This window comes from Canis lupus, chromosome 8 (genome assembly GCF_048164855.1).
Source record: "Canis lupus baileyi chromosome 8, mCanLup2.hap1, whole genome shotgun sequence".
Taxonomy (NCBI): domain Eukaryota; kingdom Metazoa; phylum Chordata; class Mammalia; order Carnivora; family Canidae; genus Canis; species Canis lupus.
Window position 1 is genome coordinate 36,853,042 of NC_132845.1, and position 24,303 is coordinate 36,877,344.

Sequence of the window (24,303 nt, forward strand, 5' to 3'; positions counted from 1 at the left end):
TCCCAGACTGATATTAACCTCACTGAATCAAAATTCCCCAATTCCAGGGAACCTGAATGGCTCTGTTAGTTAAGCATCTGTTTTTGGCTCAAGTTGTGATAGCAGAGTCCTGGGGTTGATCCCCATCAGGTTCCCTGCTCAGCAGGGAGCCTGCTTCTCTCTCTCCTTCTACCACTCCCTGTGCTCATGCTCTCTCTCAAATAAAATATTTTTTTTTATTTTTTTTTATTTTTTTCTAGGAAATAAAAAATTTAATGGGGAAAGACAGCCATGCAAAGAAATAATTACAGCTTTGAGTTAAGTGTTAGTAGAGACATGAACTAAGTATGAAAATACAGGAGAACCATTTCCTTCAGCTGGGGAATATTAAGAAAGGCAGCCTTGAGGAAGTGGCATTTGAGGGAAACCATGACATATGAGTTGAAATTCTTTTTTTTTTTTTTTTTTTTTTACAATCCTGAGGTCTTTTATTTTCTTTATAGTTATCATGCCATGAATTCATAGGGAATGGGTTCCAGCAGTTCAGGCTCCTTTCCATTGGTTCTCACAAAGTGTGTTTCTGTGGGTGGGGCAGGCTCCCGCTTCAGTTGGACCCAAGTACCTTTCTCTTTGGCTTCCTTCTTTATCTGATCATTTTCCTTCACACGCTTCAGGAAGCTACCTCGGCTCTTTGAGTGTTTAATATGCTCAATGCGGACATTAATTCTCTTGGCAAGAATCTTGCCCTTAACTTGTTTGTTTACAACAATGCCAACGGCATGCTGAGTAACATTGTAGACTCTTCCAGTTTTGCCATGGTAATATTTGTGGGGCATTCCTTTTGGAACAGTGCCCATTCCCTTGATGTCCACAATACCACCTTTCTTATAGATTCGCATGTATGTGGCCAAAGGAACAACTCCATGTTTTCTAAAAGGCCTAGAGAACATATAGCGGGTACCTCTCCTCTTTCCCTTTGTGTTGGTCATTTTGGCAAATTACTGGAAGATGGCGGTTCCGAGTTGAAATTTTCTAGGCAGAAAAGACATGGTAAGAAAGAAATTGCTAAGCTGGTGTTGCTCAAAATTTCTTAAGGAAAGGAATACGATAAGGATGGAGTTGGAGTTGGGTTATAACCTAAAGTAACTTTTAGGGAACTCAAGATATCTGTAGTGTTATAATTTTTATATTAACTATGGGTTCAGCAATTCTACACTCTGCCACCTATTTTCATAAATAAAGTCTTATCAGAACACAGGCACACTCTTACATATGCTTTTGTATTACAACTGCAGGATGAAAAGTTGCAAAGCATCATCTATCCACAAAACTTAACATATTCCCCATCTGAACCTTTAATAGAGTTTACACTAGAGCTATAGATTAATAAATCTCAGAAAATATTGAGTTAAAGCATGTTTCAATATTATAAAGAATCATGTCATATAAACCTTTTTTTAAATAAATTTATTTTTTATTGGTGTTCAATTAACCAACATACAGAATAACACCCAGTGCTCATCCCGTCAAGGGCCCCCCTCAGTGCCTGTCACCCATTCACCCCCAGCCCCCGCCCTCCTCCCCTTCCACCACCCCTAGTTCATTTCCCAGAGTAAGGAGTCTTTATGTTCTGTCTCCCTTTCTGATATTTCCCACACATTTCTTCTCCCTTCCCTTGTATTCCCTTCCACTATTATTTATATTCCCCAAATGAATGAGAACATATAATGTTTGTCCTTCTCCGATTGACTTACTTCACTCAGCATAATACCCTCCAGTTCCATCCACGTTGAAGCAAATGGTGGGTATTTGTCGTCTCTAATGGCTGAGTAATATTCCATTGTATACATAAACCACATCTTTATCCATTCATCTTTCCATGGACACCAAGGCTCCTTCCACAGTTTGCTATTGTGCACATTGCTGCTATAAACATTGGGGTGCAGGTGTCCCAGCGTTTCATTGCATCTGTATCTTTGGGGTAAATCCCCAGAAGTGCAATTGCTGGGTTGTAGGGCAGGTCTATTTTTAACTCTTTGAGGAACCTCCACACAGTTTTCCAGAGTGGCTGCACCAGTTCACATTCCCACCAACAGTGTAAGAGGGTTCCCTTTTCTCCGCATCCTCTCCAACATTTGTGGTTTCCTGCCTTGTTAATTTTCCCCATTCTCACTGGTGTGTGGTGGTATCTCATTGTGGTTTTGATTTGTATTTCCCTGATGGCAAGTGATGCAGAGCATTTTCTCATGTGCATGTTGGCCATGTCTATGTCTCCCTCTGTGAGATTTCTGTTCATGTCTTTTGCCCATTTCAGGATTGGATTGTTTGTTTCTTGGGTGGTGAGTTTAATAAGTTCTTTACAGATCTTGGAAACTAGCCCTTTATCTGATTAGTCATTTGCAAACATTCTCCCATTCTGTAGGTTGTCTTTTAGTTTTGTTGACTGTATCCTTTGCTGTGCAAAAGCTTCTTATCTTGATGAAGCCCCAATAGTTCATTTTTGCTTTTGTTTCTTTTGCCTTCATGGATGTATCTTGCAAGAAGTTACTGTGGCTGAGTTCAAAAAGGGTGTTGCCTGCGTTCTCCTCTAGGATTTTGATGGAATCTTGTCTCACATTTAGATCTTTCATCCATTTTGAGTTTATCTTTGTGTATGGTGCAAGAGAGTGGTCTAGTTTCATTCTTCTGCATGTGGATGTCCAATTTTCCCAGCACCATTTATTGAAGAGGCTGTCTTTCTTACAGTGGATAGTCTTCCCTCCTTTATCGAATATTAGTTGACCATAAAGTTGAGGGTCCACTTCTGGATTCTCTATTCTGCTCCATTGATCTATGTGTCTGTTTTGTGCCAGTACCACACTGTCTTGATGACCACAGCTTTGTAGTACAACCTGAAATCTGGCATTGTGATGCCCCCAGATATGGTTTTATTTTTTAAAATTCCCCTGGCTATTCGGGGTCTTTTCTGATTCTACACAAATCTTAAGATGATTTGTTCTAACTCTCTGAAGAAAGTCCATGGTATTTTGATAGGGATTGCATTAAACATGTAAATTGCCCTGGGTAACATTGACGTTTTCACAATATTAATTCTGCCAATCCATGAGCATGGAATATTTTCCCATCTCTTTGTGTCTTCCTCAATTTCTTTCAGAAGTGTTCTATAGTTTTTAGGGTATAGATCCTTTACCTCTTTGGTTAGGTTTCTTATGCTTTTGGGTGCAATTGTAAATGGGATCGACTCCTTAATTTCTCTTTCTTCAGTCTCATTGTTAGTGTATAGAAATGCCACTGACTTCTGGGCATTGATTTTGTACCCTCCCATGCTACCAAATTGCTTTATGAGTTCTAGCAATCTTGGGGTGAAGGCTTTTGGGTTTTCTATGTAGAGTATCATGTCATCGGCGAAGAGGGAGAGTTTGACTTCTGCTTTGCCAATTTGAATGCCTTTAATGTCTTTTTGTTGTCTGATTGCTGAGGCTAGGACTTCCAGTACTATGTTGAATAGCAGTGGTGAGAGTGGACATCCCTGTCTTGTTCCTGATCTTAGGGGAAAGGCTCCCAGTGCTTCCCCATTGAGAATGATATTTGCTGTGGGCTTTTCGTAGATGGCTTTTAAGATGTTGAGGAATGTTCCCTCTATCCCTACACTCTGAAGAGTTTTGATCAGGAATGGATGCTGTATTTTGTCAAATGCTTTCTCTGCATCTATTGAGAGGATCATATGGTTCTTGGTTTTTCTCTTGCTGATATGATGAATCACATTGATTGTTTTACAAGTGTTGAACCAGCCTTGTGTCCCGGGGATAAATCCTACTTGGTCATGGTGAATAATTTTTTTAATGTACCGTTGGATCCTATTGGCTAGTGTCTTGTTGAGAATTTTTGCATCCATGTTCATCAGGGATATTGGTCTGTAATTCTCCTTTTTGGTGGGGTCTTTGTCTGGTTTTGGAATTAAGTTGATACTGGCCTCATAAAAGAATTTGGAAGTACTCCATCTCTTTCTATCTTTCCAAACAGCTTTAGTAGAATAGGTATGGTTTCTTCTTAAAACGTTTGATAGAATTCCCCTGAGAAGCCATCTGGCCCTGGACTTTTGTGTCTTGGGAGGTTTTGGATGACTGCTTCAATTTCCTCCCTGGTTATTGGCCTGTTCAGGTTTTTTGTTTCTTCCTGTTCCAGTTTTGGTAGTTTGTGGCTTTCCAGGAATATGTCCATTTCTTCTAGATTGCCTAATTTATTGGCGTATAGCTGTTCATAATATGTTTTTAAAATTGTTTGTGTTTTTGGTGTTGGTAGTGATCTCTCCTTTCTCATTCATGATTTTATTAATTTGAGTCTTCTCTCTCTTCTTTTTAATAAGGCTGGCTAATGGTTTATCTATCTTATTAATTCTTTCAAAGAACCAACTCCTGGTTTTGTTGATCTGTTCCACAGTTCTTCTGGTCTCGATTTCGTTGAGTTCTGCTCGAATCTTTTTTTTTAAATATTTCATTTATTCATTCATAGAGACAGAGAGAGAGACAGAGACACAGGCAGAGGGAGAAGCGGGCTCTATGCAGGGAGCCCGACGTGGGACTCGATCCAGGGTCTCCAGGATCACGCCCTGGGCTGCAGGCAGCGCTAAACCGCTGTGCCACCGGGGCTGCCCAGTTCTGCTTGAATCTTTATTAACTCTCTTCTTCTGCTGGGTGTAGGATCTATTTGCTGTTTTTTCTCTAGCTCCTTTATGTGTAAGGTTAGCTTTCGTATTTGAGTTCTTTCCAGTTTTTGAATGGATGCTTGTATTGCGATGTATTTCCCCCTTAGGACTGCTTTTGCTGCATCCCAAAGATTTTGAATGGTTGTATCTTCATTCTCATTAGTTTCCATGAATCTTTTTGATTCTTCCTTAATTTCCTGGTTGGCCCTTTCATCTTTTAGCAGGATGGTCCTTAACCTCCACGTGTTTGAGATCCGTCCAAACTTCTTGTTGTGATTTAGTTCTAATTTCAAGGCATTATGGTCTGAGTATATGCAGGGGACAATCCCAATCTTTTGGTATTGGTTCAGACCTGATTTGTGACCCAGTACGTGGCCTATTCTGGAGAAAGTTCCATGTGCACTTGAGAAGAATGTGTATTCAGTTGAGTTTGGATGTAAAGTTCTGTAGATATCTGTGAAATCCATCTGGTCCAGTGTATCATTTAAAGCTCTCGTTTCTTTGGAGGTGTTGTGCTTAGAAGACCTATCGAGTATAGAAAGAGTTAGATTGAAGTCACCAAGTATAAGTGTATTTTTATCTAAGTATTTCTTCACTTTGGTTTTAATTGATTGATGTATTTGGCAGCTCCCACATTCGTGGCATATACATTGAGGATTGTTAAGTTCTCTTGTTGGATAGATCCTTTAAGTATGATATAGTGTCCCTCTTCATCTCTCACTACAGTCTTCGGGGTAAATTTTAGTTTATCTGATATAAGGACGGCTACCCCTGCTTTCTTTTGAGGACCATTCGAATGGTAAATGGTTCTCCAACCTTTTATTTTCAGGCTGTAGGTGTCCTTCTGTCTAAAATGAGTCTCTTGTAGACAGCAAATAGATGGGTCCTGCTTTTTTATCCAGTCTGAAACCCTGTGCTTTTTGATGGGGTCATTAAGCCCGTTCACGTTCAGAGTTACTATTGAGAGATATGAGTTTAGTGTCACCATGATATCTACTCAGTCCTTGTTTTTGTGGATTGTTCCACTGAACTTCTTCTTAAAGGGGAATTTTAAGAGTCCCCCTTACAATTTCTTGCAGAGCTGGTTTGGAGGTCACATATTCTTTCAGTTCCTGCCTGTCTTGGAAGCTCTTTATCTCTCCTTCCATTCTGAATGAGAGCCTTGCTGGATAAAGTATTCTTGGCTGCATGTTCTTCTCATTTAGGACCCTGAGTATATCCTGCCAGCCCTTTCTGGCCTGCCAGGTCTCTGTGGAGAGGTCTGCTGTTATCCTAATACTCCTCCCCATAAAGTCAGGGATTTCTTGTCTCTTGCTGCTTTAAGGATCTTCTCTTATCATTGGAATTTTCAAGCTTCACTATTAAATGTCGAGGTGTTGAACGGTTTTTATTGATTTTGGGCGGGGGTTCTCTCTATTTCCTGGATCTGAATGCTTATTTCCCTTCCCAGATTAGGAAAGTTTTCAGCTAGGATTTGTTCAAATACATATTCTGGCCCTCTGGCCCTTTTGGCGCCCTCAGGAACCCCAATTACACGTAGGTTTTTCTTCCTCAGGCTGTCGTTTATTTCCCTTAATCTATCTTCATGGTCTTTTAATTGTTTGTCTCTTTTTTCCTCAGTTTCCCTATTTGCCATCAACTTGTCTTATATGTCACTCACTCGTTCTTCCATCTCGTTAACCCTCATTGTTAGGACTTCTAGTTTGGATTGCATCTCATTCAATTGATTTTTAATTTCTGCCTGATTGGATCTAAATTCTGCAGTCATGAAGTCTCTTGAGTCCTTTATGCCTTTTTCTAGAGCCACCAGTAGCTGTATGATAGTGCTTCTGAATTGGCTTTCTGACATTGAATTGTAATCCAGATTTTGTAACTGTGTGGGAGAGAGGACTGTTTCTGATTCTTTCTTTTGAGGTGAGGTTTTCCTTCTAGTCATTTTGCTCAGTGCAGAGTGGCCAAAAACAAGTTGTATTGGGAAAAGGGAAAAAGAGAGGAGAGAAGGAAGGAATGGAAAGAGAAAAAGAAAAAAGAAAAAGGGAAGAAAAAAAAGAAAAAAAAAAGAAAGGAAAAAAATGGGTGGGGGAAGCGAACAAATAAAAAAAAAAAGAAAAACACGGGGGAGTATCTTCTGATTCTGCATACTTTAAGTCCCTTGACTTCCCCTGGAACTTGTCCGTCTAGTTGGTCTTCTGGGGGAGGGGCCTGTTGTGCTGATTTTCAGGTGTTAGCACTTGGGAGAGCTGCTCTGCCCCCTGCCTGGTGCAGGGCTCAGTGGGGGTTGTTTACCCTGTGAGGCCCCAGGAGGAACAACCACAGTGGCGGCGGCCAGCTCTCCAGCCCTGGAGTCAGCTCCCGCAGTAACTACAGAGCTCTTCGTCAGCAGGACCTGGAGGCTCCGGGGCTGGGCCGCTGATCTGCTCAGCTCGGGGCAGGAGCATCTTGCTGTCCTGTGCCCTCCTGGCCTCTGCCTGTCCTGGAGGGAGGCCGGATCCTGGGCTGTGTCCCGGCGCCCATTGCTCCCAGCCTGCGCCGCTGGATTCGGCTCCGGCGGCACAGTCCCCTCCAGGGAGCCGCAGCCCGAGCCCATCCAAGCTGCTCACGCAGCCGCACAGCCCCCTCCACACAGAGCCTCTTCCTCTGCCCGAGCCCCTCCGAGCTGCTCCCAGGCCGGCGCAGCAGCCCCCTCTCCACGGATCCACTGCTGGAGCCCCTCCAAGCTGCTCCAAGCTGCATTCCAGCTGTTCTCTCCTTAAATCTCAGGCTGAATTCATAGATTTTTCAGGATAATTTGAAGGTTATCTAGGTAATTTGGTGGGGACAGGTGATTTGGAGACCCTACTCTTCCGCCATCTTGCCTCTCCTCTCTCAAATAAAATATTAAAAAATATCCATATCTCCCAATCCTTCATCTATGTCACTTGTCACTTATCATATAAATTGAGTTCCAACCATGTGTCAGGCACAATGGCAGGGACTGGGGATACAGCAGGAATTGAAGTAACCTCTTCTACTGGTCCAGAAGCTACAGAAGCAGAGCCCAAGTCTAGATCTATTCAGGGGATGCCTGAATTGCTGGAACACACCTCTAGGTCTTTGAAATGTTGTATTTTGTTCCTTTAGTACTTTCTAGCAATCCACAGAGAACCTCACTCTTTGAATTCTGATATCATATCTGGGTCAGATACACAGGGGTCTTTCATTTCTATTTAGGTCTTTCAGCTATGATTATGAACCTAGGAAAATGTCCAGAGTTCTAGAGCAGATGCTCCACAGGGAACAAAGGCTATTCATCTATCTGGAGTTGAGTTTCTGGGGGAGCCCAGCGGAGGGCTGGTCAACAGCAGAGGAGCCCTGCCAGCAGAGCCCTCTACCTCAAATATCGTAGGTCTCTCCTCCGCTAAAACCCGTTATGGGGCCCCTTGACTGGAGAATCAAGTCCAGACATTTAGCAAGACCCTTCCCATCTGGCCACAACCCACCTTGGATGCCTCATTTCCTGCTATCCTCTCAGGTGCCTTGTGTCCAGCCAGTTGAGATATCCTGCCACTCGCTGTTTACACAAATTCTCCAGCCTCTTTGCTGTTCTTATGCTGATTTCTGCATGAGATCCCTTTTCTAACTTTTTCTACTCAGTGAGTCCCTCCTGCATATAGTTCAAGATGAAATCTAGCATGCTTTCCTTTGTGATACCTTCCTCTTTCCTGCCACTCTCGGGCACCATTCACTGTAACAGCACTTATGTCACTTGTATCATCATGAATTTGGTGGTATATAATTGCTAAGCACTTGTTGTCAGAAGACATGTCAGATCTGGGGACTTAAAGAGAATAATAAAGTCTCTCTCCTCTAGATCATAATTGAGTTGGGGAGACAGATGTGCGATGAGTAAAATACAGTGCATTGTGTAGTGCAATGTCAGAGGTACAAAGTGCTGTGGGAGGAGGAAAGGAGCAGTAATTACCTCTCATAGCTGTTGAGAGGGTAGGCAGAGGAGATGCAAAAAGATGTCAAGGACCAGGGAAGATTTTACTTACACAAAGACATTTCAATAAATACTTTATGAACAAATGAATGATATTTCATAAGTAGTGATGACATAAGAAATAAAAGCTCTAGAATACTTTTACAAGTGTAACCCAAACATAGACTAGGGTCCATGTGGCCACTTTCTGCATGAATTACATTTAAAAACCACATTATAGGGGATCCCTGGGTGGCGCAGCGGTTTGGCGCCTGCCTTTGGCCCAGGGCGTGATCCTGGAGACCCGGGATCGAGTCCCACGTCGGGCTCCCAGGTGCGCATGGGGCCTGCTTCTCCCTCTGCCTGTGTCTCTGCCTCTCTCTCTCTCTCTCTCTCTCTCTGTGACTATCATAAATAAATTTTAAAAAAAACACATTATATCTGCCAAAAATAATTTAAAAGGAATTCCAATCTTTTTTGTCTCTTGCAGAACATTAAAAAGTCTCTAATCTGTGGGGTCTAGGGTGGCTCAGTCAGTTGAGTGTCCATCTGACTCTTAATTTTAGCTCAGGCCATGATCTCAGGGTCTTGGATAAGCCCCTCACGGGCTCTGTGCTCAGGGGAAAATCTGCCTGAAATTCTCTCCATCTCCCTTCATCCCTCCCTCTACTCATGTCCTCTAAATCAATCTCTCAATTTTTAAAAAACATCCTAATTTTTAAGTATATGCAACTTTTCTCAAAATCTTCCTCCTACATGCTCCCCCAGATATGTTGGTGTGGAACATCTCCCCCAAGAAATTCCAAATTCTAAGTTTCTATTTTCGTCTCCCCCACCTATAATTTCTATTCTTTCTTTCTTCCCTGTTGCCTTCCAGCTCTTTTTTTATAAATTTATTTTTTATTGGTGTTCAATTTGCCAACATATAGAATAACACCCAGTGCTCATCCCCATCAAGTGCCCTTCCAGCTTTTTAAAAATCTCATTTACTCCTCCTCTTTTTACCTTTTTTGACCTAGTGGCCTCTCTCTTTCTCTCTCTCTCTCTCTCTTTCCTTCTCCAGTCCCTCAGTCTGTATACATATAACATAAATAAGAAACAGGAATCAGACAGACAAGATCTTTATTAGTGTGATGGGGACAGAGTGGGAAGGTGGGAAACAATCACACATTAATAAATCTTGTCCCCATCCTACAATGATAGACAAGGTGGAATAGACCATAAGCTGTGGAGAGCTGCTCTTGGTTGCTAGTTTCTAGAATCCAGGAGCAGAGAATTTCTAGCTTTGGCTTTACCAATACCTTATGTTGCTCCAGTGGCTGAGGACAGTCCCTGCTGATGAATTTCAGCTTACTCATGAGAGTTTCTAGCAATCATATCTCCATCTCAAGATCTTTGCACTCTATAGTTGCAGCCGACCACCAGAGCATGAATAGAGGTGATACTGCGGCAGGAACAGTGGCTGACAGGGCAGGGATGAGAATGCAGGTGAATTGGGGCTGAACTGAGCTCCCTTCTCTCTGACCAAAAAAAGGCCATATCTCGCATAAAAAGAAACACAACGGAAAGAAAAAGGAATGGCCAAAGTGCAGACATTACCCAACTCCTTAAGATCAACTTCATTATGGGTTGGTGGAGGGGAATGATGCCAACAGTGTAGAAAAATGGATACCTCCATCCATCACCACCACCCGCACACATCTGGGTTGAGAATTCTTTGCATCTTTCTTTCCAGGTATGTCCTTCTAATTACATTTCTTGAAACAAGTTTGAACTCCAGAGCGATACCAGTTTTTAACTCCATAAAGGCAGCATTACTGCATTAGAAGAAACCACTGCAGATGATTGTTCATAACCTATTATGGAATGTGAGTTCAGCTACTGGGCTTACTTCAGACAGGAAACATGCTCAAGAGCAATATGTTGTACTTGCTAGAAAATTCCTAGTGTGCCAACGCCATGCCTCATTTGTAATTGTGTGCCCCCATGGCTAACATGTAGCAGAGTTTATTATATAACAACAGAATTAAAAAAATGTTTAATGCACAGTTTTGGATCTGATTTTAACACTACCTGTATGATAACAGGTCTGTGCCTCTCCTTCTTATACTGTAAAATGAGACTGGGTTTCAAAACTCAAAAACTTTCAGGACCAGGCGGGTGAATTGTATATGCGAACAGCTTGAGACCATCTGTATTAAGCAGGGAGGAATGGGGCCTGTGAAAATACCAGAAACTATTCATTAAAAATGTGCTACTCCCTTCAAGAAAAACTACCATTTTCTGATCTGTTTCCTCAGAGAGCCAGTTTGAAACATTCTCTAAGGTTACTTTTTTCTTCTTTAATATTCTTGAGTTAGAGACTACTCTGTTTCACATTCTTTTCTAAGAACGGAGTGAAAATTGTCTTGGAAGTGCCAGTGCTGGGAGGACTGGTCACCTCTACAAGAGTACCTCATGTAGGTACTACTGTGTCCTTAATGTCTGTGCTGTGCGTCCTCACTCAGAAACCTTTGCTCCATGTCCTTTCCCATTGGTCAATTCACAGATTCTCCCAAAGAGCTATTGCTAACTCAATTTAGAAGAAACTACTATAAACAGAACACAAGACATTTGGAAGGAACAGCAAGGATTTTTGGAGATTCTTAATTTATTAGTTGCAGGAAAAAAAAGACTAGTGCACAGAAGGGTCAGATAGTCCAAAATGCTTCTGTCAGACCAGAGAAACAGTAGGGCAACCCCAGAGTCCTGCTGGAAGGATGGAGACAGCTACCTTTTGCTAGTCTAGGAAGAGAGGGCAAAACCCACTCTGTTGGCAGCCATATCAAAGACTGTGTAATATTCCCTGAGGAAGACATCTCCCAGAATCCACAGAGGCTGCCCATTGGGAGAGGGCAGGTAGGTGACTTCAATCCCGAGTGTGCAGTAGCCATTGTTCTAAAAATACAAAGAACATGAGGATATAACCAGGTAAATGGAAAGGCCTTTCCCCACAGGAACTTCCCACCCTATATTCCATGACACCTATAGGGTCTCTGGCCTCTTGTTCACCCTCAGCCCTGCCACTGATGACTTCCCATAGGTGCCCAGATGTGAGCTGGGACACAGAATGGCATTTTGGGTCATCCAATCCCATATTCATGGAGCCTGGGGTGTATACATACATTAAGAACATAGGTAGATGGAGGCAGAGGTAAAGGTGACCCGCTGATGACAAAGGTGATGGTGGGCATGCTCTGTATGGAGTTGCAGTTGACCACAAACTGAGAGAGAAGATAAGCAGAACTGTAGAGTGGCAGGGGACTGAGGGCCCAGACAAAGGTCCTGAGTTCCCCTTTCCCAGTGAAGCCATCTTCCTGACCTTCCAGCAGACGTTGGTTGAGAGCATGGAAGGCAAAGCCCAATTCACAGGCACAACACTGACCAGGTGCTTCCGCTTTCCTGGGCCTCCTTGAACACATCTCAGCTCCAAGATTCCAAGATCTTGGTTGTACTTTTATGGCCATAATGAGTTAGACTCTTTTCAGATCACAGGATTCTACTGCCAGAATGTACCACTTACAGAGAAGCATGGGCACACCCTGTGGAACTGTGCTTTTGAAAATTCATACCCACACTTGTGTGTACCTGTCAATATACTACACACACACACACACACACACACACACACACACACACTGAAGAATCAAGATTTACTCTGACTATACTAGACTCTTGCATGCAGGAGGAGCAAACTACAGAAGTGTATATAAAGGGATCTGGGGTAGGCACAGGAGGCTGCACAGAGTAAAAGCCAAAGGAGAACTCCTAGACAAGAAAAAAACCCAAGTGGAATGGACAAATGGAATATGCCTGGCTCTGTTGCATATAGTCAAATGACAGTGGCCACATCAAGGTGAGATGTGTTCGTAAGGCTTGCCCAGGAATAGTCACCCCTCTTGACAACCATTCAGCCCATACTTATGGTATGGAGTTGGTATTATTCCCTCCCCATACCCATTCTTGCGTTGAGGGTTCATGATTGAAAGAACATGGTGTTCCCCACCTGTTATATCTGACCAGGGGGACAGTTCTCTACCATTTCTTCCTCTTGTCTCTCATGAACTCATTCCACTCAGGCTCCTATGCTGAGGCTGCCTGGATGTGCGAGGAACCTTTCTTCTGGGTACTCACATTGCCACTTTGATCTTGCTGGGCTCCTGTTGCCTTCACAAAGGAGTCCAAGTACTGCTGAGGAACAGTCAGTGGGAAGGTTCCTGTATCCACGATGCCTTGACAGCCCTGAGAGCACAAGCCAGTGGCCTGGTTACCGATGAGAAACCTGAGGGGAACACCAATACAAAAAGAGTCAGGTGTTTCTAGGGATAACTGGGTGACACAGTCAGTTAAGAGACTGACTGGTTTTAGTCTGGGTCATGACCTCAGGGTCAGGAAATTGAGCCTTGGCCGAAGAGGAAGAGGACTCTGATGAAGAGAGTGATCATGAGATGAGTGAGCAGGAAGAGGAGCTCGAGGATGACCCCAGTGTGGTCAAAGACTATAAAGACCTGGAAAAAGTAGTGCAGTCTTTCCGGTATGATGTTATCTTAAAGACAGGCCTAGATGTTGGAAGAAACAAAGTAGAAGATGCATTCTACAAAGGTGAACTCAGGCTGAATGGGGAAAAATTATGGAAGAAAAGCAGAACGGTAAAAGTGAGAGATACATTGGATCTTCTAATTGGAGAGTATAAAGAAGCTGAAACAGAGACGTCATGAGAGTTCTTCTGAAAAAAGTGTTGGAGGAGAAAACGGAAAGTGAAAAGTACAGAGTGGTCCTACACCGGTGGAAAAAGTTAAAAAGTTGCCTAAAAAGAGTATGTCTAAATAAATGGATTGCTTTTTACAGATAAGGCTGCTTTCTAGTGATGGGAGAAAGGGCCGGCTTCAAGAGGACATTTTTATCAAAATAAAGTTCTCTTACCTTCACTGGAATCTGCTGAGCTGTTTTAGGGAAATTGGGATCCAGAGCTTGGAGACACTGCCCATGGCCTGGATTCTTCTCCAGGGCTTGATTTGTGCTCATTTTGACCTCGTTTTGGCCTCGTGAGCGTGAATGAGATGTGTGCTGAATGAACTAACCCCAGAGAGGGTTTTAATGACTAGCCTGCTGTTTCCCACATTAACTACCTCGGGAGTCTGTGTAAAATAAACTGGCCTTGTTTGTGCTTTCAAAAAAAAAAAAAAAAAAGGAAATTGAGCCCTGCATCAGGCTCCATGCTCAGTGTGGAGTCTGCATGGGATTCTCTTCACCCTCTGCCCCTTAACCCTGCTCTCTCTCTCTCTCTCTGAAATCATTCAATCTTTATTTTTATTTTATTTTATTTTTTATTTTATTTATTTTTTAATAAATTTATTTTTTATTGGTGTTCAATTTGCCAACATATAGAATAACACCCAGTGCTCATTCCATCAAGTGCCCACCTCAGTGCCCATCACCCAGTCACCCCCACCCCCCGCCCACCTCTCCTTCCACCACCCATAGTTCGTTTCCCTGAGTTAGGAGTCTTTCATGTTCTGTCTCCCTTTCTGACATTTCCCACTTATTTTTTCTCCTTTCCCCTTTATTCCCTTTCACTATTATTTATATTCCCCAAATGAGTGAGACCATATGTTTGTCCTTCTCCAATTGACTCACTTCACTCAGCATAATACCCTCCAGTTCCATCCACGTTGAAGCAAATGGTGGGTATTTGTCATTTCTAATGGCTGAGTAATATTCCATTGTATACATAAACCACATCTTCTTTATCCATTCATCTTTCAATCTTTTTTTTTAAAGAGAGGGTCAGGCACTTTTGCCATAAATAAGTCTGACATTCACCCCAATGTCCAACCCTACAGCTCTGAAAATATGCCACTTCCAAAAATCCAGGCTATATCTTGACACTGTATTCCATGTAATAATTCTGTGTCTTTGTGACTATTGGAGTAATATTCTCAGTTTTGCTCTGGTAACCCCTCCAGCTCTGACTGAAAGCACTGGGGAGGTAGGGACTGTGTCTTATCCTCTTTACTCTGCCTATATGAGGCCCAGAACATAGTGCCAAATGTAACTAGCACTGGTAATCACTTAATAAATACACATTGGCCATCTACTATGTAAAAGGCACTCTTACAAGAATTATGATGATATAAAGAGGAGTAAATTGTATTCACTGTGTTCAAAGACTGCATTCTAATGACATGAGATAACACCGTACATGAGGCACAACACGATAGGACAGCAGCTGATGATCTCCATAATCTAGTCCTATGTGATTCAGTTCCTGATTCCTCATTCAGCTTTTTCTGCAGCTCTACCCTTCCTCTTCACTCCATTTATATTTTGAGCACGGTTGGTGAATCAAGGCACTTGGATATAATGGTGAACAAGATAGACACCACAAACCTAACAGAAACACACAAATGGTACTTAATTGTAGTCCTGGTGAGTGCCATGAAAAAAATAAGGAGGCCAGAGAAGAGGGACTTGATCTACTATGGGTGTGAGAAGTAGTCGGTCAGACAAGGATTTTTCAGAGAAGAGATGCTTAAAGGGTGAGTGCCATTGGTCCAAGTGACAAGACCCCTCTATTCCAGGCACAGAAAACTACTTGCCAGATATTCAACTGCTTATCTCCCTGTCTATTCATGCACATTGGGCTGGTGTCCCTGTGGCTACCCTGAAATGAGGAGATACAAGTTGGGATACACGCCAGTAATACTATGGGACTGAAAGAGAGATTGGGCCCCTAAGAGACCTTTTCGAGGGGGAGAGGACTTCATCTGGGCTCAGAAGGATGCACCCAGGACATGAGGGGGGCACTTCAGGTGATATAGTCAAAAGAGAAGCAGCAAGAGAGTCATGGCAAGGTGCAAGGACATGGTGAAGTCTGTGCTGCACATCAGGAAGTGGTGGGAAGGCTGTACCCGTAGGAAGTGCCCTGCTGTTATATATGGTCTTGAGTATAGGCCAAAGAAGTGTATCTTTAATTGGCAGTGATGGAGATTTCCTGAAGGCCTGGAGTGTAGAAGTAACTGAGTCATAGTCCTGAGCTATGGATCAGATATCCCTGGGCTCAAATTTGGAAATTTGTGAAATGTATGACTTTGGATAAGTTACTTAACCTCTGAGCCCTGATTTCTTTATCTGTGCAATGAAATATACTACTGACCACCTTATAGTGCTGCAGTGAAATACACATACAATAATATATATAAAATATTTAGCACAGTATCTGGCACATAGAAAACATCGATGACAGCTATTACTCTTACTTATGAAGGACTTGATAAAGATTGTGCTACTTGAGATAATGAAGCTTCAGGGAACAAAGACATGGGTTCACAGAAGTCTAGGAATGACCAACCTGCTGGCATGACAAGGCTCAATGACAAGTCAAAAAGTTTAGTCTAGAGCTAGATGCCAGAGTCTACTGAGCTCCTGGAATAATGAGCATGAGGATTTGCTGATTCTTTATGAAGTTTGTGCCAATGCAAGAACAGGAAATATTGTCACACTGGAGGAACACCCTAGGGGTATCCACAATCCATAGGAATTTTCCTCTGTACTTACTCATCGATGGCAACCTGCCAGTACATTTCCCGAGTGACTGGAGCCCAGACGATCTCACCAGAATAAAACTGTGTGTCCACACCTCCCAGGATGAGCTCTCCACCATACTCATAGGTTGGTTGGCTGGGGAGAAAAGGAGAAGAGCACAAGTTCTTCCCATAACTCACATAGTTTCAGGCAGCTCCTCCCTCCGCTTTAACTATCCCTCTGTCTTTCAGACACAGAGGAACCACAGCACAAGGGGTATCATCCTCTGACCTGCTCTCAGACTCTACCAGGCTCAAGGCACAAGGGAGAAGAGGCTGCTCAGAGGAACACCCAGAATATCAGAGAACTGGAAACACAGACTATTCCCATAAAAGAGGAGATGGAATTGGAAACTAGGCCTGTGAAAACAAACTATCAAAGCATTCCAGAGAAACTCTCCTGGGGTCAGAGTGAGAACAAGAAGAAATACCTCAGGGAGCACCTGGGATGGGGCCTGACAGAGAGAGAGAGAGAGAGAATGAGATCTAGTGTGCAGTCAAGAGGATACTCCTGTCGTGCTCATGTTGGTAACTAGACACAGTGCCTGGCTGGCTCAGTTCGTTAAATGTCTGCCTTTGGGGTTCTGGTCACAAACCTGGTATCCTGGAATTGAACCCTGCATCAGGTTCCCTGCTCCATGAGGAGTCTGCTTCTCCCTCTCCCTCTGCCCCGCTGCGCTCATGCTCTCTCTCTAATAAATAAACAAATGTTTTTTTTAAAGTTCATAAGTAGACAGTATTAAAAGGATTTGGGTCTCTTCTCTCCCCTACTCTGGGCCTGCCACTCACTGAAGAAAGACATTTGGACCAAGCACCCTGAGGATTGTTGTTCAGGAAAAAAGATTCAGTGAGTAAAGTTTGCCATGAAAGCTCAAGGCTACTAGAGTAGGAAGAGTACTGGATTTGTGACCAAGATATTTGCATTTGAGTCATGGCTTCATATCTACATTGAGTTAGTGGGTGACCTTGACATAGATCACATGTTTGAGCCTGAATTTCTTTTCTGGCAAAAAGAATCCAACAGAATTTTTGAGATGTTATTTGACGTTATTACTATGAGAACACTTTGGAAAGTCAGACATATATTGCAATATCGTTGCATTGTTGTTCTCTTTCCTAGCAAGTTATCACCAGGCTTGTTTTATAGCTCTACAATTGTACAAAGCTAATGAAATAACTTTAAATTTATTCATCAAAATCTGAGACACTATAGTTCATTTTAAAGAAAAGAATCATCTTATGGTTTATGGCCTGAATTTAAAATACTTCTAGTGTATTTAAAGTAAAATTCCCTCCAAAATGAAATAATAAAATTTCAGAGATGCATGAATTTCATAGAGCAACCTATACTCATTGTATCAGGAAACTTTGAGACCTCAGCCCTGAAGGCACACACAGCACCTCATTTGCTGAAAACTACCCAGGGCAAGGGTACTTACGGAGAGAAATAGAAACTGAAGATGGGCTGGGTGAGCTGGCCCTGCTGCATCATGTTCTGCAGGACTGTTGGGCCATTATCTACTGCCAGGTTGGAGTAGGCCATTCCCAGGATACCATCAAAATATGAATAGTAAAATGGGTAGTTGGGTTCATTCTCACTCATGCCAAATAGCTGGTTATGGATGACAATGTTCTGAACCTGGGACAATCAGAAAGAAAAGATTGACAATTCAGGGGGGCAAATCCTTCCCAGACGTAGGTGCCCAGAGAATGGAATTAAGACCCTTTATTGGGAGAGGACCCTTTTTTGGGAGAGGAGGTTGGCTTCTTTCACAATTAGCACAATCATGAGGTAGGGTATGTAAAATGAAAGAACAAGAGCATCATTCAATGATGTGTGTCTTGGAAAGAAGAGTGCAAGTATTGAGGAAGTGTTGTGCAGTTAGTTTCCACTTCCATGGACAGTGAAAGGACAGTGGCGGGTTTTATATTGAACAATCCACCTGCACAAATGACATAGAAACTGTGGGTGATTGATGTAAAGAAAAGAAAATACTGAAAGGAAAGTCTTCAAATACCTAGAGTGAAATCATGTGGAAAAGAAAGCAGATGTACTCCATGTGGCTGCAGAGGGCACGTTAAGAACACGGAACACAGTCACAGGGAAGCACAATGTAGAGTCTGCTGCGATCAGGACTGCTTGGGGGAGAGGTGGCAATTTTTGTTTTGGGAGAAAGGTTTAATTAGATGGCCTTTGGCATCCTTTCCCACAATTAGCTTCTGGGAATTTGTACCTATTTAGTAATCATGAGACTCTCTGATAGATGAAGGCTCTAGAAAAGGGGAATCAAAGAGCAGACCCACAGAAGTATGAGAACAGCACTTACAGTCACAGTGTCATATCCCAGGAGCACAGTCAGGCTCCCAAAACCATAGGCCAGTGTATAGGTTTGCTCGCTGCTTTGGTAGGTGGAGGATCTGCTGGGGTTGAACCTGTTGTGATTGGCTGTGTAAGATTAGAATGGAATGTTAATGTCAATACACTTTCCAAAAAACTTGGAGGACATCTATCTTTGATGGCCTAAGACCATCAGACCAAGCCTGAGATTGGGCCTCAGCCTCAGATCCTTTATGCTGGAGACAATCTGTGGCCCCGAAAAGACTGTCCCCTTGGGAAACAGATGCTGCCCTAATTCCTTCCATTTCCTAAGGGATTGCTCAACACAAAAGTGCCAGGAATTGGGGCCAATAGGAGAAAGCTGAGGAAAGGGAACAATGTAGAAAGGAATGGAAGCTTTGGTCTATTTCTGCTGTCTCTCTCCAGAACTGTAGTACTTGTGAAATCTAGACCAAGGCAAGATTTCCAGATGGTCTGAATTTAAGGAGGATGATATCAAGGGTATGCACTGGGAACTTGGGACTTTGATGCTGAGTTTGTGATCAATTCTGACTTTGCCCCACCCTCTTCTCCTATCTGTGGGTGGGTGGTGATGGTGGTATACTCACAGCAGGCCTGGCTCTGGCAGTAGGTGGAGGGCACCCACAGGTTGGAGGAGCCTGTATCAAAGAGGATCAGGAAATTTTGTGGTGGTGTCCCAATGCTGATCTCTCCAAAGTAGTAGGACTGCAAAGACAAAAGATTGTCACTCTCATTCAGCTGCCAAGTCTTGTCTTGAATAGGGAGAGGTTGACTCACTAGAAGCAACATTTGTCCAAATCACTTCCTTGGGGGAGTTAATAACTTCTCCTTCCACAAGGTCTCCTTCCTATCTGGAGCTATATTCAATATTTCCGATTTTTGTCCCTAATTACAAGCCTGTGACTAGCTGAGTCTGGCAAGACGATATCACTTCCAAAGCTTTTTGTACATTGTATCACGTAATACCTCCATGGATTTATCATTCTGTGCCAGAACATGCAAAGTTGGAGAAGCAATCACTTTTTTCTTCACTCCCAGTGTCCATCCATCCTCCCCATTTCTCTCTCTCTCTCTCTCTCTCTCACACACACACACACACACACACACACACACACCCCTCTTTCTCTTCCAGTGTTAGATATTTCCCCACCATTCTTCTCCTTCTGGTCACGCAGTAGCTAAGGCCCCAGGAAACCTAGAATGAGACGTAGCATGGAAAGCAAAAAGGTAACTTCACTGAGACACAGTTTCAGTTCTAAGTGAATTCGGGCCAGCCACGTCACTTACCTGCCTCTTCCTACACATCTATAAGAAAGGGGAAGTCCAAGTAGGAAATCCCTAGGGTGGCTTCTAGATCTGACACGCATGTAACACCTCACTAAAGACAGCCTACAGGACACCAGTATGATGAGATGCCCTGAGCAGACACTGCAGCCTAAAGAATGTTCAAATACTTGCTCTGAGTACCAGTGTATGTTTCCAAAAGAGAAGATATATAGCAGCTGGGGCCACTGGAGATTTTGCCTGGCAGCTTTGCACGTGCTCTCCTTCTTTCCCCTGCAGCTCATCACTTGGACTTCCTTCCTGGCCCTCTCAACTGACTTGAATATGTCACTGTGAATCTCTTAACCATATAAAGAGAGCTTTAGAGAGTGAGCCAGTAATGAGAGGAAAGAAGGGGGATCCCTGGGTGGCGCAGCGGTTTGGCGCCTGCCTTTGGCCCAGGGCGCGATCCTGGAGACCCAGGATCGAATCCCACATCAGGCTCCTGGTGCATGGAGCCTGCTTCTCCCTCTGCCTACGTCTCTGCCTCTCTCTCTCTCTCTGTGACTATCATAAATAAATAAAAATTAAAAAAAAAAAATTTGAGAGGAAAGAAGGAAGGAAAGGAAATACTATAGTGTCAAGTGGTACCAACTCAAAATTATCCAGATACTTTCCATAGGAAGGTGAGACATAGGTTTAGTAAAAAGACCAAAATCAGACTAATGGGAGGTCTAAATAGTATCAAGAGTGCTTATTAGCCAAAGGTTATGGACATTACCTCCCCCTCCACTTACATCCAGGTAGTTGGTGAAGGGCTCATAAGCAACAGCATCATTATTGAAAAGATACTTGGCAGCTGGGTCAACCTTTGGGTGGTTCCTCAGGAATGTCTCTAGGACACCCCGCTCTTCCATCACCTGGCGGATGGACTTGCCTTTCTTCAGGATAATTCTGTGGAGAATAGGCAAACAAAAGGAGTGAGCTTCACCTTTTCCATTATAGCAATCCCTTCAATGACCTGATCTGGAGTTTCCAAACCTCCCTAGTCCTCTTAGAAGAGCCTCTTATAAGAAATCCTCCTGGATTTTAGTGAGTTCTGACCACTGCAGTCACTCCAGCATTTCCAGCAGCATTCCTAGCCTGAAAATCCACTACAAGGTATATATGGGGTTTCCTGCTTGCATATTGTTTCCAAGGAATAAATTTCTGTTTATCCAAAGTCCCTCCTATAAACTTGAGACATGAGCCCTGTATCCCTCTTTCTTAGCCAACAAAACACCAACGTACCTTTAAAAACATACACACACACCACACACACACCTACATACTCATCATCATCATCATCATCATCATCCATTTTAAGTCTTTGGTCCCTGTGGTTTTGGGGTTCATGTACCAAGACACAATCTGCCCGCTTTTCCATGAGATCTGCAGGGGAAGGCCTTTGCTCTTCCCCAGCTTCTGATGCTGCCTTGGGGCTGAATATCACTGTAAAGCTGAATCCCTATACACACCTTTCCACACCCTCTGAGAGGTGTAGGCAAACCAAAACCAAGACCAGGATCTTCATGGTGCTGATTTCTGTGGCCCACAGACACACAGGACACAGTGGCACACCCAAGAGTTGGAACAGACAGAGGGAGATTGAGTCTCTCTTTTATACCCTGATCTCCCTGCACTTTCCCCCTGTTGGCATGTGGGCTTCTTAGCCTTGTACCAGCTTGTGCTCCTACACATCCATGGGTTCTGTTTGTTTTTCCTTCTGGCAAACACCTTGGCCTTTAATGTCCACTCTGCAGTCAATTTAAAAAGTGATTAGTGGCTTTGCTGATGGAATCCAAACGATATGATAACAAATGTGAAATGCACTGGGGACGAAGGATCCTGGTGCCCACATCTACTGGGAAATGGGTGCTGGCAACTTCTGCCAGAACAATCTGTTCTTTGGCTCCAAAGTCCATGTGCTTTCTGGAGATTTACAGTAGACTCTCCACTTCTGATTCCCCTTTTCCTTCCTGTTCCTCTCATCAGACTCATCTATAGTCTTCTGCTGTGATTCTCATAGCCCATGGCACTCTGATCTGTATTTTCTGTTTCTTAGTTCTCAATTAGCCAACGTTGATGGAAAGTCTACTCCATCTTAGTGCTTAGTGCTCACTTCTGCACTAAGCTCTGGAAGTACAAAGAAATTTCGGAAATGGTCCTGCAAAGTCGGCATCCTGCCTAATGACTGATACATAATCTAATTACAAGATGATGTGATGGCTCTACCATCCAAACATGTGTTGAATGATTGAGAGTGATAAGGACAGTATTCATGAAGCAAGCACAGACAAGAGGTGATAGCTCCTGGGGGGATGGAAAAGCTTCAGGGAAGAGGTTACATTTGAGTTAGGATCTTGCAGGATGATAGATGAGAGAGTGAGGAAAGTGGAAAAGCCACTGGAGGCAGAGGCAAAGCCTGAGCAATGGCACCCAGGAGTGCAGTTTGTGTCACGAAGTCAGAAAACACTGTGACCAGTGTGGCCAGAAGAGCAATTCCCAACATGGCCTCTGCAAGCCAAGACCCACCCACAGGACCGGCACTGGGTTTTCTCAGTCCTCCTCATGACAATTAGCTCTGGAAATTATTTTCTTTTTTTTATTTGGAAATTATTTTCTACTCAGGATTCCCTTGCAATGGAAAGCACTGTAAAAATAAAAGGAAAACTCTTGATTCTATAAAACTATATGAAAGCAGCATATATTCAGCATCCACAGAGTATTAACCTGTCTTCCATCAAACTATTTATTATGCCTCATACTGGTGGAGCACACCCTGGAGCACCTGGATAAAACTTCTGGAGCACATCACTAGGTGTTCACAGGGGCGTGACTGGATGGTGAGGTGGACCTCGTACGTCAGGCCAAGCAACATGGACTTTATTCCTTAAGCAGTAAGGAGCCATTGATTTTTTTTTAATCCCAGAAATGACACACTCAATGCCTTCTAGCTACCCTATGTACTAGTTTCTAGATTGGAGCCTTTTAGAAGATGTGGTAAAAGAGGCCAGTTTACAAAATGATTCCCTAAGTAAAGTTGTCATGGGCATGAGAGAAGTAACTGGAACTTTGTCATGAATCTACCTTGAAGCCTTTGAGCTATGCACAAATCCAGAGGGTTTCTAATTTCATATATATGATTTAATGCTTCTTTATAGAAACAAATTATTAGAGAGAAACTGGAAGATCTACAGAGGATATGCTTATACAACCCCCTCTTATCGCCCTTGGACCAGGCAAATATTTCATTTAACCATTGTAACCAGCTTAGAAGCTGATCTAACTTCCCAGAGATCACATAATCAAAGACGGAGCTGGGACTTCAAGCCTGGTTTGCCTGAACTGAACCTGTATCTAAGCCTGGGGTGTTCACGCTCTCTCTGCCTCAATTGCTCCAAATTATCAGCTTTAATGATAACTTCTTTATCCATTCATCTTTCTATGGACACCAAGGCTCCTTCCAGGTTTGGCTATTGTGGACATTTCTGTTATAAACATTGGGGTGCAGGTGTCCTGCCGTTTCACTGCATCTGTATCTTTGGGGTAAATCCCCAGCAGTGCAATTGCTGGGTCGTAGGGCAGTTCTATTTTTAACTCTTTGAGGAACCTTCACACAGTTTTCCAGAGTGGCTGCACCAGTTCACATTCCCACCAACAGTGCAAGAGGGTTCTCCTTTCTTTACATGCTCTCCAATATTTGTTGTTTCCCATCTTGTTAATGTTCACCATTCTCACTGGTGTGAGGTGATATCTCATTGTGGTTTTGAATTTTATTTCCCTGATGGCTAGTGATGCGGAGCATTTTTTCGTGTGCTTGTTGGCCATGTCTGTGTCTTCCTCTGTGAAATTCCTGTTCATGTCTTTTGCCCATTTCATGATTGGATTGTTTGTTTCTTGGCAGTTGAGTTTAATAAGTTCTTTATAGATCTTGGATACTAGCCGTTTATCTGAGATGTCATTTGCAAATATCTTCTCCCATTCCATAGGTTGTCTTTTAGTTTTGTTGACTGTTTCTTTTGCTGTGCAGAAGCTTCTTATGTTGATGAAGTCCCAATAATTCATTTTTGTTTTTGTTTCTCTTGCCTTCATAGATGTATCTTGCAAGAAGTTGCTGTGGCCAAGTTCAAAAAGGGTGTTGCCCGTGTTATCCTCTAGGATTTGGATGGATTCTTGTCTCACATTTAGATCTTTCATCCATTTTGAGTTTATTGTTGAGATGGTATCAACAAGGTATATTCTAACCTGGAGGTAGTTCAGGTGACCAGGGTGTAAGGCAGTGGATGGCATCACTTTAAAAAAAGTAAAAAGGATTCTCCCCCCTGATGTAGATGAATCAATTGTAGAGGAATATGAAGAAGAAACTGATCAT

General features: G+C 43.0%; 2 protein-coding genes and 1 pseudogene across 2 annotated transcripts; 1 reads left to right on the forward strand and 2 right to left on the reverse strand.

Annotated features, from left to right (window-relative positions):
• Positions 1-460: 460 nt before the first annotated feature.
• Positions 461-993, reverse strand: LOC140637604 (large ribosomal subunit protein eL21-like). Its single transcript, XM_072833961.1, has one exon. The coding sequence runs from the start codon at positions 966-968 to the stop codon at positions 486-488; it is 483 nt and encodes a 160-aa protein (XP_072690062.1). The 5' UTR covers positions 969-993; the 3' UTR covers positions 461-485.
• Positions 994-11,277: 10,284 nt separating this feature from the next.
• On the reverse strand, positions 11,278-21,566 carry LOC140638166 (pepsin B). Its single transcript, XM_072834986.1, has 9 exons — positions 21,407-21,566; positions 20,687-20,843; positions 19,214-19,331; positions 18,595-18,713; positions 17,707-17,906; positions 16,242-16,364; positions 12,819-12,966; positions 11,810-11,908; positions 11,278-11,582 (listed from the first exon to the last, which is right to left on the reverse strand). Exons 1-9 carry the CDS (start codon positions 21,460-21,462, stop codon positions 11,430-11,432), a joined length of 1,173 nt encoding a protein of 390 aa, XP_072691087.1. The 5' UTR covers positions 21,463-21,566; the 3' UTR covers positions 11,278-11,429.
• LOC140637717 (mitochondrial transcription rescue factor 1 pseudogene) lies at positions 13,085-13,879 on the forward strand (annotated as a pseudogene).
• Positions 21,567-24,303: the final 2,737 nt, after the last annotated feature.